A 17,842-nucleotide genomic window follows, 5' to 3' on the forward strand; every position below is an offset into this window, starting at 1 on the left:
GCACAGGGAACACCATCATTTACTGCCCTACAAACAAACAAGAATGACGCTGTTTTCATGAACACAGATGGTTCTAGATTTAGTCAGCATTGATACACAATTTGTTCCTTTGCTTGTTTGGGATGAGCACTGCTGAGAAAATCCTGATTCACATGGATAAACATATAGTGGGCTGCCTGGTAGAATTTTACACTTTAGGCACAAAGTCGGAAAGCAAAAAACAGCGGGGAGGGTGGATGTGTGGACAAGACTGAAGGGCAGAGCTACACTCCTTCTAATCAGTGATGTGGATATTTTGCAGAATTGCCAGGGTAAGCATACTTTAGATACCTGGGCAACAGTGTACTAACTTGGCAACCCATGTGTTTGTTGATGGCCTTCCATAGAGTAAAATGTGTATGGAATAGACCCCATTGTTATCTGTCAACTGTTTGCTGGTATGACACGCTGTGTGTAAGTAAGACTGGCCCAGACCTCTATGGCCCAGCATGACCTCTGAGTAAAGCCACCAAGTTCTGTGGAAATCCGGAAAGGACAGCTCTGGTCTGGTTACTCTTTAGGCCGTGTGGTCCAGCTTACTGCACTATCGCATGCTGTCTGCAGTGGGAGAGATGCAAAGTCACAGCGTGATGCTGACCTTTTCCTGTATCCCTTAGGGGCACCAGCATCCTGTCACTTAAACAGCCTTCTGGCAATAAGGAGCTGTAAGAAGTCAGCGACTAGCCACTGTGGAAAACAGTGTGGAGATTCCTCAAAAGACTAGGAATAGACTTACCGTATGACCCAGGAATCCCACTCCTGGGCATATATCCAGAACGAACCCTACTTCAGGATGACACCTGCACCCCAATGTTCATAGCAGCACTATTTACAGTAGCCAAGACATGGAGACAGCCTAAATGTCCATCAACAGGTGACTGGATAAAGAAGAGGTGGTATATTTATACAATGGAATAGTACTCAGCCATAAAAAACGACAACATAATGCCATTTGCAGCCACATGGATGTCCCTGGAGACTGTCATTCTAAGTGAAGTGAGCCAGGAGGAGAAAGAAAAATACCATATGAGATCACTCATATGTGGAATCTAAAAAACAAAAACAAACAAACAAACAAACAAGCAAAACAAAGCATAAATACAGGATGGAAATAGACTCATAGACATAGAATACAGACTTGTGGTTGCCGGGCGGCGGAGGGTGGGAAGGGATAGACTGGGATTTCAAAATTGTAGAATACATAAACAAGATTATACTGTATAGCACAGGGAATCACAGAGGAAAAAATGTGATAATGAGTGTGTATATGTCCATGTATGACTGAACAATTGTGCTGAACACTAGAATTTGACACAACATTGTAAAATGATTATAAATCAATAAAAAATGTTTAAAGAGAAAAAAGAAGTCAGCGACTAGTGTGTTTGAAAAGTTTCCTTGTCTTGGCACCCTAATGTTTGAGTGTGACTTTGCTTAAGACGTGCACAACCAGGTGGTGAGAAATCCTTTTAATTGATGACTCGTGATATAAAGCGCTTGGTCCTGGGACACCGGGCTGGAAAAGACTCACACAAGGGGTGGGTTTTCCTCTGTGATGTCATCACACAATAAAAATGTTTGGCTGTTTTGCTCAAGGGAAACTATTGAGACCGTGATATGTGTTCATGTTGTATTCAGGGAGACCAACTACTTTCCTATAAAGGAAGTTCTTTAATTATTGCTTTAACTGTTGTTATACATGACAATCTTCTGACATTAAGGAATTTCAGCATTAGAAACCTTAATAGGCTCCTCAGTCATGAATTGGAAAAGTCTGAGAATCAGTATTCCTATATTAAGCAGCACATTAAATGCTCTCTTTATCCTTATCTGCCTGAATCTTGAATCAAAGTTGTAACTAATTCTCCGCCTTAAAAATAAAAGCTAAAACATTTAAAATTTATTAGTGAAATAAATATACAGTGATTTTTTCATCAAGTTACATTCACGTGAATTCACAGATGGATAATTCACTTACTTTCTTATACGTACCTCGTATGACCAAAAGTGAACTGCATCTTCAAGTCACTGTGTTTACTGGCCAGGTTCTTTTATTTTTAGACTAGTATTTTTATAATTTTTTTAGACAAGTATATTGTTCCATTGGCAGCAGTGGTAAGTAAGCAATTGCCTGCTGAGGTCTTATTTATTTTAACAGATGTCAGGTAACACTATGCTTAAGAATCATTTCATCATTATGAAATCAGCATAATGAGACAGCAGCAGCCTCAATTTCTAAAACCTGTACAGTAAATGCTTCTGAAGTGTAATTAAAATTGCTTCTCATAACCTGCAAATCATTGTATTGTGTGTAGAAATGGCCCACACTCCTACACACAGTAGAAGCTCTTGGAAGCTGGAGGCCAAGCTGCCAACAAACGACAGCCTCAAAAACACAACTAGGTACCTCAAAAGGAACTACACTTTTCTCACTCCTCACCCCCCACCCCAAAAGAAAAGAAACAGTGGAAGATGTCTAAATCTTTTTACTCTGCCACAGGACTACAGACAAGCTTGTTATTACCATGATGAAATGATCGCCAGCTTGCAATGGATAACATCAAATTTGATGGGGGCAGTGCTAGTTGAGGTGGAAATTTGATGCATCAAGAACTGTCAACCACTACTCAGGAAACAAAGGCCATCAGACAGGACAACCAAGCACAGGGTTCTAAGACCACTCCGTGTGAGAAGCAAGCAGACCTATGTATCTGTAGGTCCCTGAGAAGAGCACATCATTTGTATTCATAATGATGACTGTGGGTCACCAAGCAAAGATTAAATTTGCATTGATTACACTGTGCTTAACAAAGGGATGTGGATTACACATACATTTTCCAAAGTGGTTATAAAATACAGAATGTTAGGGCTTAAGCGAGTAACCTAATCATCCAAGGAAGAAGAATCATCATTGGTACCACCTCCACATAGGAAAATGCAGCGTTATCCAATTTGGTATTTTGCTGGGATGTGTTATCCTCATGTTTGCTCTTCAGTTCTTGGTGGTTCTGAACAATTGTGTTGCATTTTTCTGCGTCTCGGTCGGCTTTATCAATTGGCTAGTATTACACTAGCACACAAGAATGTACATGAAGGAAACCCTGCAGTGAATCTTTTGATAATTCGGAAAATCTCACCGTTTGTAAAATTTAACTTTTAAAAACTCTCTATCTGGTCTGTGCTAAGTCCGCGGACCATTGGAGCACCCCCGATTATCCTTTACTTTGGCATAACTACACTATTCCTCAAATAAATTAATAAATTTATATTCGTTCTTAGTCCATTCAGAAGTCTTCCATTCTTCCTGTGGTGGTGAGATGTAATTATTAACTCCCTGAGGTGACCAGTGAAACAGCTTTTCAGTCAATATTCTAAAAAGTGTCCGGAAACTAGAATATTTATTTGATCTGCTAACCCCAAAAATATACTTTCAAGGCTACAAAGCAATCCAAATTTAATACATAGAGGTGATCATTCAAAATATCTGAATATCTACATTAGAATCTCCTTTATGTACTTAGAGATGTATTACCATATGGAACTGGTAATACATAGCTAAAGTATTAGGTAGGAAAAGATTCCAAGGTCAATTTTGTAAAGGCGTGAACTGGCCTGGTTTACCCCAGTTGTGGGCACTATGGTGAACTGAGGATGCAAGCCCTGTCTACATAAGTCAAATTTGAGTTTTCTGTAAAACGCCATGTCAAACAAAGGCAGTGTGCCTTTAGGCATCTCTAGGACATCTGCAGGGGACAAAGCTGTTCACTAGTTTTTACAGTGGTGATCATTTTGCAATATATACAAATATGGAATCACTACATTGTACACTTGAAACTAACATGTTACATATCGGTTATACCTCAATTTTTAAAAGAGGGGGTGGGTGGGAGGCAAGAAGGAGTCATTCAAGTGAAGTCAGGGAGATAACATGAAGGTTTGTCCCTACTGGGTCAGGAAAATCCCCTGTTCAAAAGGCAAAGGCAGGAGGCTCCTTTTTCTCCTGGACTTCAGTTGCTGGAGGAAACCACCTGCCCTCCGGCTTGTGGGTAAACTTTGAAAAGCCCTATCTTTGAGGATTCCCCTACAGTTTGTATGAACCACAGTTTTCTATGTGCCTCTCCTCAACTATGGTGTTTATTTCAAGACTTTTATATCCTTAGAAATAAACTCAAAAGAATAAGGTAATTATCTGACAGAATGAGATGACTACATGATAATGACTGATGGACCCTTCGGGTAGAAGATCCGTGGCTTCTTTGCACAGCAGAAAGTTGACAGAAGCTGGAGTCAGAAGGGCTGGTTTCCGTGGCTTTCAAGCTTTAGCATTTCAGCCTAGTCCTTTTACCTCTGTGACTCAGTCTCTGTAATTGTACGGAAATGCCCTGCATAGTCCATGCAACTCCAGTGAGGTTCAACTATGAAATACGGGGAAGCACTCTAAGATGCACTATCTTCAGTGAAAGTTTGTTAGGCTAGGGTTTGAGATTTAAGGGATACCAAGAAAATAGCTGCTGCTTTAGAAAAGATAGACCTGTAAAAACCTTTGACATTTTGTTTTTGCTTCTAAAGGTCATGGCATCGTTTGTATGATGGCATATTCAGGGTTTTGTGCCTGTAAATGTCAAGACATCTTCATTTTGATAGTCTTCAAGACATCACGTCGTCAAGCACCTGATCAGGTTCACAAGCTTAGTAACTGACTAATAGCCAAAGGAGAAGAGGAGACACCCCCAGTGTAATCCTCAATATTTAAGTTCACAGGTAGGATCAGAGTGAGAGTGCAGCACTCTGTACATTTAATCAGAAATATGGTCAAAAAGTCAATTTCAACCCTGAGGATAAGAAACGGAACCACTGGAATCAAAAGAGCAATCTCTGTGCCAAAAAAGAAATCCTTATCAGACATTTGGGGTTTCGCTGCTGAAGGATTAAATAATAAAATCAGGACATGAAGGATTTTTGCCATGCTCATTTTGATTGCAAAAAAGGGTGACACTTATTCTGATGATTGTAAATTGAAGTATTATATCATGGTACTACATAAGTGCATGGCTGCACTTGTTGACTCAAACGATATTGGAAGGAATTACTTCCTTGACATTAGCCACTTTTGCAAAGTAGGTGTTTAGTTACTATGGAACAAAAGGAAACGTGCATTAGTCTACCAGCTAGAATTTAGAATTTAGAAGCTCTAACTGCAATTGTCTAAAATTTGTATTTAGTAAAAGAAATCTGTCTTACCAGTTTGGAGAGGAAAAAAAATGAATCTTGACATTTGCTTTAGGGTTACTTTTCCTGATATTCTGAGTTAAAATTTCTTTGTCACAAAATAGTGGGCATTTAATGCCCCCTTTTATGAAAAAATCAAACAGTGGCTAGGGACAGGTGACATGAAAGACAACTGCTCACTGAAAAAGAAAAATAGTACCCAAAGGTGAACTCTACTGTAAAGTATGCACTATGGGTGATAATAACGTGTCAATGTAAGCTCATCACTGTGGGTGTTTGGTAACAGGAAGTACGTGGGAAGTCTCTGTAACTTCCACTCAGTTTTACTGTGAACCTCAAACTGTTCTAAAAGATAAAGTCTGTGTATGCATATATATACACATACATACATACATACACACACACACACACACACACATATATAGAGAGAGAGATCTATTAGACTATATACATATGATTATAATGTATATAAATAATATACATACTGGCACATTTTATATAAATATATAAGTAATGGCAAAATATTTCTCCCCTTGAGCATATCAGCCAAAAATGCTTCAGGTAGGTATTTACTCATTTGAGGTTGTAAGGGGATGAGAGAAATGTCAAATGTTTGATCACTAAGTACATTATGTACTGATCATTGCCTCTGCACTCTCACATAAAATTAGGTTAACACTAGAACTCCCACAAGGACCTTTGGAATACTTACTTTGCCTATGCGTCTAATGGCAAAATTCTCAAATGAAGACCTTCTGAGAAGTCCGAAATAGAGCTTTACATGTATATACCAACACATGCTTTGGGTTAAAAGGAGAGTCCTTTACAAAAAAAAAAAAAAAAAAAAAAGAAAGAAAGAAAGAAAGAAAGAAAAAATGCAAAATTGAGCAATTAAACTCTCTCTGTAATGTCAAATAGTGGATAACGGTGGAGGACTCACTTACTCCTATATAGATTATTAGAGTTAGAAAAAGAGAATCTATACTGGCTTGTTTTTAAAAAGTTGGAAAACATTGAAACAAAGAGAAGAGTGGTATTAGGGGCCAGGATTAAAGTGAAAAACACACAGAAAAACAAGAAAAAGTCACTCCTCCCCTCCAAATGGGAATATTTTGTTTTGAATGATTCATGAAAGCAATTTCAGTAACTCAGAAAAAGAACACATTTAACTGACTCCTTTCAAATATATTCCAAAACAATACCATGTTGATTAAATAACATGTGTCCAAATGAAGAGAGTGTTATGTCCTTAAATGTAAAAAAAAAAAAAAAAAATGCCCATTACAAAAGGAAGGGCACAAGAATTAATTATTCAAGTTTTTAGATGAATTCAAAATCAATGTTTCACATAGTCAATGAATATTAAACTTGAAAACAAGCACTCTAGGTAATTTGTATGTAAAGACAGGTGTGAAACACTTGAACTGTAAGTAATTACGTGTATGTATATATTAATGAAACACTTTCAATCTGTGCTAGGGCAGGTGTCATTTAATACTGGACCAACACCAATTAAATGACATTGTGCTGTCTTTGTGGAAATGACATATTCACAAACCCATGTCTCAGCACTGATATTTATGTAGCTAGGTCTCTTCCCTTAATGGTTTTTAGCAGTTCAGTTTATTCAAAAACAGAAACTTAAGATGCTTTTAATAATTTCTATAAGGCAATAGAGGAGATTTTCCTTTGAAATAATTTTCCCCAGTGGAATCGGCTCTGTAAACGAATGAGTAAATACAAAGTGGTGCACAGATCAAATGGATTTTATAGTCCTTAATTTTTTTCCTTAAGGAAGAACAATGTAGCCTTCTTTCTATACCTGTGCTGCTGAACCTTTGGGGCTGATACAGATGCACTGAGGCTAAACCTAAAATTAAATCATCTTTATTGCTAAAAGTCATTTGACAGTGTTAGGTACAGAACGTCAGCATTACTGACAGAAAGGGCTGAAAGCTTGATACATATAATTTGGGAATTGCTGATTATAGTCACAAACTGTTTCTGTTTCATATGAGTTTAAACAGAAAGGAGGGTCTTGCACTTCACGAACAGGCTATGATAAACAGGCTATACTGACTTGCGCTACAATGTTTAAATGACTGTAATGTGATTCAGTGTGGCTGATGTTACATTTGTGTCATGTAATTTAGCTTCCACTTCTTTCTTCAAGGTCCTCAGAGTAACAGGGTTTGCAGATAACTTTCAACCACTGCCAGGTCTAGGTGTTGCTGTTTCAAGAAAGGAAATATTAAATATTTGCACATTATTTAGGTAATTGTTATATGCATTCTGTAAAACAACAACAACAACAACAACAACAACAACAATAAAAACTTTACCCCAATGCTCACATCCCTCCATAGTTCTTCATATCAAGTATACACTACTTACAGCTTCCAGCATAATTTTGTTTTGCAGCTTGGCCATTTCTTGTCTAACTTCGCTTTGCTCATCAGTAAGAAGATGTTCATGATCCTTCTCTAACTCCTCCATACTCTAAAACAAAAAGCCTAGTTCAGTGATGAAGCACCACTTTTCATCTCACGTTCTAAACACGTACCATTAAATTTCAAAAGTAACAAGTCCTAAGACTCAAAGGATACTCATTATTTATTCCAAATAAAAACATTACAACGAATCATGGAGATCAAAATACCCACTTAAGAAATCTTCTAAATGTCGTTTTTGAGTCAAATATTATTATTATAGCGGTACAACAGAAGTACCCTTTGCTCAAAACTGTTAACAAACAGTTAAGGTCACCGTGGAGCAAAAAAAGAAAAAAGAGAATGACAGTCCCACAGAATGAAATACCACAATTTAAAAACTCTCTCATAAGCTGTCTAAACACCAGGTAACAATGCACTTATAATAATCAATGTAACATGGTTCTGCTCGAGAGAATAAAATGATCTGTGATATGACCTCATTAAGTTATGAAAAACAAACCTACGTTTTAAATATTTATTACTCATTCAACAAATAGTGATCTAGTACATCCAATCTGAATAGTAGTCTTCCAGGGCCGAGGGAGGGGGAGTTTCCAGGCCTACCTGGGTTTTTTAATTTTTTAAATTAGAGATTAAAAAAATCAAACACAAACACTTTATAGCAATTAAGGAAATACAACTTGCCAAATCCACGTAATGGAAAATAAGATTGATTCTGATTTAGTTGGCAGAAAGAATAAGATTTCGCTAGGTAAAGGAAAGAGAGAATTAAACGTAATCTAGGGCAGGAGCATAAGCAAAGCCAGGAGGTAATGGTGACTTAGTGCAGAGAAAGCAACTACTCTGGAGGGGTGGGAGGAAAGAAAGAATGTAAGTATGAAACTACAAAGAGAGGGTTTTGTTATGGGGGACACGTTGAATACCTGAGGATTTAAACTTGGGCAGCTAATGACAGGTGTTCAGGAGGGAAGGGATACCTGTTGGAAGATCATGTTGCAGAACTGCGAAGGATGGATTGGAGAAGACAGAAATCAGGAAACAGTGTAATAGTACAAGCAAGGAATGGTGAGGTCCTGAACCAGGGCAGCAGCAGCGGGAATTCAAAGAAAGAAATTAAACAGATACAAACTACTATACCTAAAGTAAGTAAGCAAGAAGGATTTACTGTATGACACAGGGAACTATATTCAATGCCTTGTAGTAAGCTGTAATGGGAAATAGTCTGGAAAAGTATAGATATACATATAACTGAATCACTTTGCTGTACACCTGAAACGAACACAGTACTGTAAATCAACTATACTTCAATAAAAAAAAAAAAGGAAGAAAGAAATTAAAGTACAGTTGCAGAGGTGAAAATTGTAGGGCCTAGTAATTGCTGGGTGGGAAGGACAAGGGACTTGGAGGAGCCAAAGACAACACTAAAGTTACTACCATAAGTGCTGGCCTTTAGTAATAACCTTTAGAAGCAATCTTCTTGGGTACTTTATCAGATCTGCACACCAATCAGTAAATGGTTCTCAGGGAGCATTAGAGCAACATCTTGTCTACTTAGATATGCCTTTAAAATAACTCCTTTGTAGATATATGATTCTAAAGTTCTTTAAAGAATATCTATTTTAAAAGCCTTTTGCTAGTTTACCTAAACCATCTCAATTAAAGAGAGTGACATTAACATCATGTTTTTGAATAAGATTATCATTAGAAAAGAACCCTTCCCAGCCCTGCCCACCACCAAAAAAGAAGGGTAATGTGCAGGATTCCATCTATTCCTAGATAAGCATACACAGTGTACACATATCTGTGGGGAGAAAAGGGCAATGTGCTAATGTGCAAATACCTCAGCAGATCATTCTCAACCCACAAACATTTAGTCTTCCTCTGGGTTTTTCATTCAGTTGTACACTTAGACCTCATATGATTATAAGTTTATACAGAAGGTCATTATTAGTCACATATTCTAAAAGCAGATATGGCTTAAACACTCATATAATACATCTGAAAATAGAAGAGTTATTCATTAATTACAACTGCCTGCTTCATATTTAGCAATAACTGTTAACATAAGACAAGCAAAAGACATCTAGGAATGATTTATAAACTTCCTACTTTCCACTATATATTTGTTGCTGATCTCTTAAAAACTGATTGTTGAACAATAAGGTTATGATTAAACTGTAAATAAAGTATCAGTTTTCTTCATGCTACATACACGCTTAGATAAAATTCCCAGTTCACAGTTTCCTGTTTTAACTGACTCCCCCAAAACTATTAGTGAATCCTAAAACCAAGAACACATTTACTAATTTTGTTAAATCCAGAACAATGAATTCAAAGTGTAAAACGGTTAACAATTTAACAGAACAACCTAAACGTTCATTTCCCATACATATGGAAAGAAACATACGATCTTCTACTTTTATACACAGATTATTTTTATAAGAATCTAGTGTGTTACCAAACAAAACAGACCTTTAAGAACTGCTCGTATAAATTCTTCATTTTTTTCAGTCTCTGGTACTGAACAATTCTAGCTTGTCGAAGAATCTTTCGTTGCTCTCGAAACATGTTCTACAAATACAACAGAATAGAAAAGTGATAAAATGTGGGCAACATTTAATATTTGGAGAGCATAATTATACATTACACTTAAAAGGAACACTCTTTAACTCAATGCTTGTTAGCATTTCCCGTTTTAACAACTTTTATGACCAAGTTTAGATAATTGTGCTTACTACTTCTCTACAAAACCATATCATAATCCTATCTTAACAGTCATTGAGTAGGAGAATTTCTTTCTTACCAATCTTGAAAACATGTTTTGATTCTTGATTTCAAAACTCACAAATGACCCTTCCAATAATGTGTTTACCACAGGTAGGCAAAAGCCACATAATGATCCTTCCAATCAGTAATTACAGAGGACCATTCTTTCTTAACAATACTCAAAACATGTATTACTTCTTGATCATTTCAATGTGCACATAGATGGCCCTTCCAATAATGCTAGCCTTTCTGCCCTTTGACCTCATCTCCAACAATAATCTTGACCTCTTCCCTAGATTAGCCCCTCACTAGTCATTACACAGTCATACCCTGGATTCTGTCTTTCCCAGTAACTGCAACATCTACATGATCTTAACAAGAGCAAAGACTTACATGGGAACTATTCGTCAGGTACTTTTCCAAACCATTTAAAATAAACTTCTTATATATGATCTCATTTAAAACTCAAAACAGCAATTCTCCAATGAAGACATAATGTATGACCAATAGGCACATGAAAAAATGCTCAAGATCACTAATTATCAGAGAAATGCATGTCAAAACTACAATGAGGTATCACCTCACACCAGTCAGAATGGCCATCATTCAAAAGTCCGCAAATGAGAAATACTGGAGAGGCTGTGGGGAAAACGGAACGCTCCTACACTGTTGGTGGGAATGCAGGTTGGTGCAGCCACTGTGGAAAACAGCATGGAGATTCCTCAAAAGACTAAAAATAGACTTATTGGATGACCCAGCAATCCCACTCCTGGGCATATATCCAGAGGGAACCTTAATTCAAAAAGATACCTGCATCCCCAATGTTCATAGCAGCACTATTTACAATAGCCAAGACATGGAAACAACCTAAATGTCCAACGACAGATGACTGGATAAAGAAGATGTGGTATATTTATACAATGGAATACTACTCAGCCATAAGAATGATAAAAATAATGCCATTTGCAGCCACATGGATGTCCCTGGAGAATGTCATTCTAAGTGAAATAAGCCAGAAAGAGAAAGAAAAATACCATATGATATCACTCACATGTGGAATCTAAAAAAGAAAAAAAAAGACAAATGAACTCACATATAAAACAGAAACAGACTCACAGACATAGGATACAGACTTGTGGTTGCCAGCGGGGAAGGGAGTGGGAAGGGATAAACTGGGAGTACGAGATTTGTAGATACTGACTGGTATATATAAAATAGATAAACAAGTTTATTCTGTATGCCACAGGGAACCATATTCAATATCTTGTAGTAGCTTGCAGTGAAAAAGAGTATGAAAATGAATATATGTATATCCATATATGACTGAAAAATTGTGCTGTGCACCAGAAATTGACAGAACATTGTAAACTGACTATACATCAATAAAAAAAAAAAATTCAAAAAAGCCCCACCAAACCTCAAAACAGCTCTACGAGGTAGGGACTCTTAGTGTGTCCCCTTTCATGGATGAGGAAACTCAGGCAGAGAGGCAAACAATCTGTCCTTGGTTTCACAGCTACCGCTGGTCAAACAGAATTGCATCCCAAACATGTATGGTTCCAGAGTCCAGGCTCTTGACCACTGCACTATGCTGTTTCTCCATGTCTCCCAGCGTTCAATCACTACCTCCCAGTTTGCAGTTCATTCCCTTCCTTGCTACATATAGTTCAATCAATACTCTGTCAGGATCCTAAGACTTTTCACTGTCCCCAGCCCCGACTCTCATGACCTCCCCTTTCCTCCTTCCCAGCTTAAATTCCATGGTCAATCATCATACCTATGCCCTTGCACACGTACCTTGGCCCCTTCTCACTCTGTCAATCTGCATGGCTAAACCCCAATCTGGGGAAAACCCACCTCTCCAGCTGCTCTGCCACAACTATGCCAAGTCGTCTCACACTTTAAATTCACGGTCACTATGACACTAACCTAAGTTAGATCCCTAATGCTGCCTGGCAACAAGATTTCCCTAGTCCTCTCGGGGGAAACAATTCTAACCCCTCTTCTCTGCCTTCAAAAGGCAACAACTTCCTCCACCGTCCTAACTCCCAACTGGTAACCTTACTATTTCCACTAAACAGACAGAAGCAACCCAAACAGAACATTCAGGCTCCCATCACTACATCTTCCACTCTGGGTTCATGGGCTCTACCTTCTCTCCTGTATTATTGCCTGAGCTACTGCTACTCGAGACTTTGATACAACGAGCTAATGTGAAAGCTAAGGCTGATACCAACAGCTAGTTTTTCTTCTTGTTCCTGGGCTTTCTGCACGTCTATATCCCACTCCCGAAACAAAGTCCGAAGCTGCCGAGAATACTGGAGATGAAGATTCTGCCTGTAAAACGTAACAATGAGCACTGTCATACTTCATAAGATATGAGAAAACATTAACCACACTCAAAACAAAACTGACCTGACACAATTTACACTATACAAGGAGAAGGCAGTGACAGCATAACAGCAGCTAAAATAGTCTCATGGGGAACAGAAAGGTTAAGTAGATGATTTACTCTTTAATTCCAAAACGACTATTCCTAACTGAATAATACAAATGCTATGTCACGTGCTCTCTACCTCTTGAAAACTAATGAAGATTTACTGTACTATAAATTTCCCATAAAAATTCATTCATCTGAAAGCAGTTTACTTTTCACTTCTTCTTACTGAATAACTTGTGTGTTCTAATACAATAAGTAGATTCGATGAGGTTACTACATCCATTCATCAGAGATGTCCAAACGGGAATATTTCACTCAAATACTTCCCCTCTTTGGCACAACAATGATTTTGAAAAAAGAACTGTGAACACAGTTCAGCTAAAATTGACGAATTTTTCACAATATAAGATTAACCTTTTCTACATAAAAATACAATTAACTATCACAAGGATAATGATTTAAGACATTTACCTTACGTTCAGCTAGTATGGGTGTAGAATGAATATAAATTAATTTCATCTGACAAAAACTCAATTGTTATTTGAAAGGGGGGGAAAGGTCATCTTTCGTGGCTTCTAGGAAATATATCTCAATTCTGTTAAGGAGTGAGGTTACCAAACTAAAGAATTTATCTGCTTAGGGAAAAATCAAGCAAAATGTGTTTTTCACTGAAAAATGCAATATGATAGTATTTGTCTTAGGTTATCTGCACCAGTGAACACTAAGAAATTATACAAATGTTGTTGTGGCTGAAAAAAACCACCAACTTTACCTTTGTTCTAGTTGTGTTTTCCAAACATGCCCAATTTTTGCATTAGTGGTGCTGATAGAAGCTTTCATATTCATCTCAAACATTTTTCTCTTTGCAAGAAGAGCCCGTTTAATGTCATCTGCATAGAAAATATTTATTCATTAAAGATTAATGTTGAAAATTATTTTCTTCCCATATATTCAAATCAAAATGGGTAAATGCCGCCTCAGCAACATGCAAAGACATTTAAAAGGTATAAGACAGGCATCATTTCAAAAATGATCACTGTTAGTATCATTTTCACTTCCCACATCAACAACTCAAAAGGCAAGTAACGGAAACCTGTAACGTCGAATCACACTAAATACCTGTCTAGAAAAAAAAAAAAAGTATCTGAGGGCAACGGATGTAATCCAGGGATAAACATTTTCATTTATAAAAGCTATATAGTTTAAAACAGTGTTCTCTAGTTGTAAATATCACTCAAACGTACCTTGAAATCCTTCCAGCATCTCCCGTACTTCATTCCTGTGAAGAAGTTATATCAAACATTATTAAATAAAGATACATGAAAGACCATACTTGTTATGAAAGAAATGCCCCATGCAAGGACTTCACAGAGAATACTTGTTACATGAGCCAAGTGGACTTTACCTAGCAGGTGAAAATTGCCATAAAAACATTACCGCAAGTCTTCCTCCAATGTTCCTGGAGAAGGATTTATTCCCCCATAATTATCAGTGACTCGGTTGTTTCCTACATTGAAATAAAAATGGAAAACACTTTAAAACGAAGCATGGTATTTTGATCAGTTTTCACGGAGAAACATCCTCAGTGGGGAGGGTTTCAGGCTTAGTGCCACCAAGAGCTGTTAAAGCAGACATATGAAAGGACTCACGTATGTGCAGGTCAGATGAAGTCAGATCAGGGACCGGGTCCCTTTTATGGAGACACTGTTACAAGCCTTTCAAGGTTTAATGTCAGCATAAATCATGTAGCCCAGAAGAGATATTTGGGAAAGAAGGGCCTGCAAGCATGGGGAAGAGCTGCCATGTAAGCTTCTGCAATCCGGGTGTCCGATAGGAGGATGGAGTGGGCAACCCCCAGGACCCGACACTGCTTTGCAGGCACATGGATTTCACTGGCTACAATGTCGAGGACTCAGGGCAGTGACCTGAGGGACACGGCCCCTGCCCCCGTGCGCTGTTATCCGCAAAGGTGTCCGATGGACCATACGTACCTTCCGGAACACCCTCTGGCCCACGCGGCTCTCTTCTCTCTTGTCTCCCGAAGTCACAGGCTGCCATACCCTGAGCCTCCATCGGGGCCTTCGCAGCCCTCCCCAGGCGCTTCCTCTCAGCCGGCGCCATCCCTAAGTGTCTCTTCCCAGGCAGAGACAGCTCTCCTGCACCTTGTGAGCACAAACTTAAAGAAACGGGCACAGGGTCAACGAGCGATGCCCGGCAAGGGTCCTCTGCGCACATCAGAGTGTGCGTGCCCGCGTGTCTCCGGCTGGACCAGGAGCGGACAAAGCAGGTGGTGACTGCGAGCCCCTCCTCCGCGGCTGGACGGAGGGCTGGCGCCTGCGCCCCACACACAACCCACCCCGCGCCCGCGGACATCTGAGTGCCGGGCCCCTCCGCCAGATTCTGGCCCCTACGGAGGGAAGGACAGAGGCCGCCCCTGGCCCTCGGTTCCCGGCGGGAGGCCCGGCCACGGGCAGGACCCAACTAAGGGTCCCTCGGGACGGATGGGGGATAAACCAGTCTGTGCCTGGCCCGGGACGGTCAGGTCGGGGCGGGGAGGTAGGAGGGGGAGGCTTCCCCACACGCCGAGTGGGCCCCAGGACGACCTCGCGGGCCCGGACTGACCCGCCGGGCCACCGGGCAGGAAGGACGGGGGCCGCGGGCGGACGGCCCCTGTGCACCCGCCCGCACCCTCCCGGGACGTGGGGACCGTCCGACCCGCCCCCGCCCTCAGGGGCCTCGCCCCGTCCTGTGGCAGCCCCGGGGGACGCCACCTCACCGGCCAGCCTGGCCGCCCCCGCTCCACAGCCGGGTCCCCTCACGTCTGAGGAGACGCCCCATCCCCCCGCCGCCCGGCCGGCCCAGGTCGCATAGTGCGGCCCGCCGGCCTCCACCCCCACCCCCCCCCCCGCCGCCGCCGCTGCTGCTCCAGGCCTCCCTGACGGTCCCTCCGTCCCCGCTCCCTGCGGCCCCTCCGTCTCTCTGCCGCTCCCTCCATCCCACCACCCGCCGCCGCCCCCGCCCCCGCCCCCGCCCCCGGCCGCACCACGACCTCCACACCGCGACCTCCGCGACGCTCCTCTGAGGGCCTCCCGACAGCCCTCAGGAGCCGGCCGGCCTCTCCTGGGCGGGAGCGGCGCTGATTGGCCGGCACAGCGCGCACGCGGGAGGCGGGGCCTCGCCCGAGCCCCCGCCCCCTGGCCGGACCGCCCTCCGCGGAAGGTGCCCGGGCTGGGGACCCGCGCCGGGGGTTCCAGGACCTCCGTTCAGAGGGCGTTTCCCGGGCCTTCTTCCTGGGAAGTCACAAGAGGACACGGGAGCCAAGAACAGGTGCTCAAGCCTCCACCCCCCTGGTGACTCCTAGTCACCCTCCTCCTGGGGTCCTCTCCACTCACCCCTTCCCCTTGCGGAGGAATAGCCCATCCGCAGGCGCGTTCTGGGGTAGCCCTCCCACCTCCGTTTTCCAGGTTTGGGTTTTCGTCTTTTAAGGACACGTGTGTGCATCCTTCACCATCCTTGCTTACTCTGGCGCTGTCTGCGTGTGACGCTAAATTGCAGCCCATTCTCTCTGGTATTCTGCCCCTTGCTCTTTTCACTCAACGTGGTGTCACCAGCGCTATCTGTATTAGGACCTGGAGCCACAGTGCTTTCATTTCCCCCGCCGCATCCTAGACCGTTGTGGAACCACGCCTCAGTTCGCTCCTCCGTTTTCTGGTTCCTGCACGTCGGGATACTTTCTGCTTTAGAGCCCCGAAAAGCAGTGATGCTGGGGATATTCTAATGTCTGGCCCACGCGCAACATGTTTTGCAAGCTTAAGGGAGTGGACGGCTGGGTCGTCGTCGTAGGCTAGTGAGTACGGCGAAACTGTTTCCTCCCTTCCTCCACCGGCTGGCTGAGCGCTCATTGGCTGCCTAGACTCACCAAATACTTGGTGCAGTCAGACTTCAGGTTGCCACTTTAGTGGGTGTAAAATTACGTGTGTGGGGGTGGGGTGGGGTATTCTTTTGCATTTCTCCAGTCACTTATAAGGTTGAGCTCTTTTTTCTTTTGATGCTTATTGGCCATTTCAATTTCCTTTTCCACGACAGGTCTCGCTCGGTGAGTTTGGCGAGTTTTCTCTTTGGTAAGACGGTTTTCTTATAAATTTATAGAAGTCATTTATATATTGGGATACTAATCTTTATGCCTGTGGTTTCCTGTCTCTTTCTTTGTTATTTATAGCTCAAGTGGTAGAGCTGCATGCTTTGCATGCACCAGGTCATAGGTTCAATCCTCTTCTAAAAGGTTCAATAACCCTTCTAAAAAGAAATAATTAAACCATATTATCTCCCCCCCCCCACCAAAGAAAAATAAACTAAAATAACTTTAGTTATTTCAGGGCATAACATCTTTCTCCTTTTTTTTCTTGCAAGTCACGTGTTTAAAGTTTATTTTGCATTTTAAAATCTTTGTTCATGTAGAACTGATTTTTTGGGGGGGGGGGTGTTATCAGATAGAGATCCAATTGTATTATGTCCCCTATGGGGAAATTTGCTCTTCACATCTTCGTTAACTGGATAGTGTTAATGTTAAACTTAAGGTAGAAAGTGTTAATTTCCTCACGATCGGTTCATTTAGTAAAACGTCCGTGTTTGCCCACACTACACTGATTCAGAATACCACTGTTATCATACCCTAGATTTCCATATGTTACTGGATCTAGTCTGGACTTTCTGTTTGTTTCCATTGATTTGTCTGTCTACTCATATTCAAACACCACACTATCATAATTATAGAGGCTTTGGCACATACTGTAATATCTTGTTGGGCAGTTCTCCCTCGAAGCTCTTTCTTTTCATCATTTTTGTACCTATACTTGCATTTTTCTATAGGTATTGTATCATCTTGATATGTCCAGCAGGGCAAAAGAGAACTTTT

At 41.1% G+C, this 17,842-nt stretch overlaps 2 protein-coding genes across 4 annotated transcripts in view; both read right to left on the reverse strand.

Moving 5' to 3' along the window:
* The window catches only part of LOC116661882 (paraneoplastic antigen Ma6E-like), a 177,598-nt gene that overhangs the window by 85,651 nt on the left and 74,105 nt on the right, over window positions 1-17,842 (reverse strand). The gene's annotated exons all lie outside the window — the stretch shown is intronic.
* On the reverse strand, window positions 7,140-16,065 carry LOC102512785 (synaptonemal complex protein 3-like). Of its 3 annotated transcripts, none has more exons than XM_032474581.1 (9): window positions 15,971-16,065; window positions 14,919-15,103; window positions 14,365-14,434; window positions 14,172-14,206; window positions 13,700-13,817; window positions 12,725-12,824; window positions 10,194-10,292; window positions 7,663-7,767; window positions 7,140-7,499 (listed from the first exon to the last, which is right to left on the reverse strand). In XM_032474581.1, the coding sequence occupies exons 2-9, from the start codon at window positions 15,046-15,048 to the stop codon at window positions 7,446-7,448; spliced, it is 711 nt and encodes a 236-aa protein (XP_032330472.1). In that variant the 5' UTR covers window positions 15,049-15,103; window positions 15,971-16,065; the 3' UTR covers window positions 7,140-7,445. The 3 variants fall into 3 exon arrangements, with proteins under 3 accessions (XP_032330472.1, XP_032330473.1, XP_014406758.2); XM_032474582.1 differs by having other exon boundaries at window positions 15,977-16,059; XM_014551272.2 differs by lacking the exon at window positions 15,971-16,065 and having other exon boundaries at window positions 14,919-15,775.

The sequence above is a fragment of the Camelus ferus genome, chromosome X (assembly GCF_009834535.1).
Source record: "Camelus ferus isolate YT-003-E chromosome X, BCGSAC_Cfer_1.0, whole genome shotgun sequence".
Lineage (NCBI taxonomy): Eukaryota > Metazoa > Chordata > Mammalia > Artiodactyla > Camelidae > Camelus > Camelus ferus.

Excerpts from the sequence above, each read along its gene's own strand:
- LOC102512785 (XM_014551272.2), bottom strand. The coding sequence starts at position 15,300 with ATGTCCGCGGGCGCGGGGTGGGTTGTGTGTGGGGCGCAGGCGCCAGCC. Across the intron at positions 12,825-13,699 it reads AAAACACAACTAGAACAAAG|GCAGAATCTTCATCTCCAGT; the intron begins GTAAAGTTGGTG and ends TACGTTTTACAG. Across the intron at positions 10,293-12,724 it reads AACAAGAAGAAAAACTAGCT|AACATGTTTCGAGAGCAACG; the intron begins GTTGGTATCAGC and ends TTGTATTTGTAG.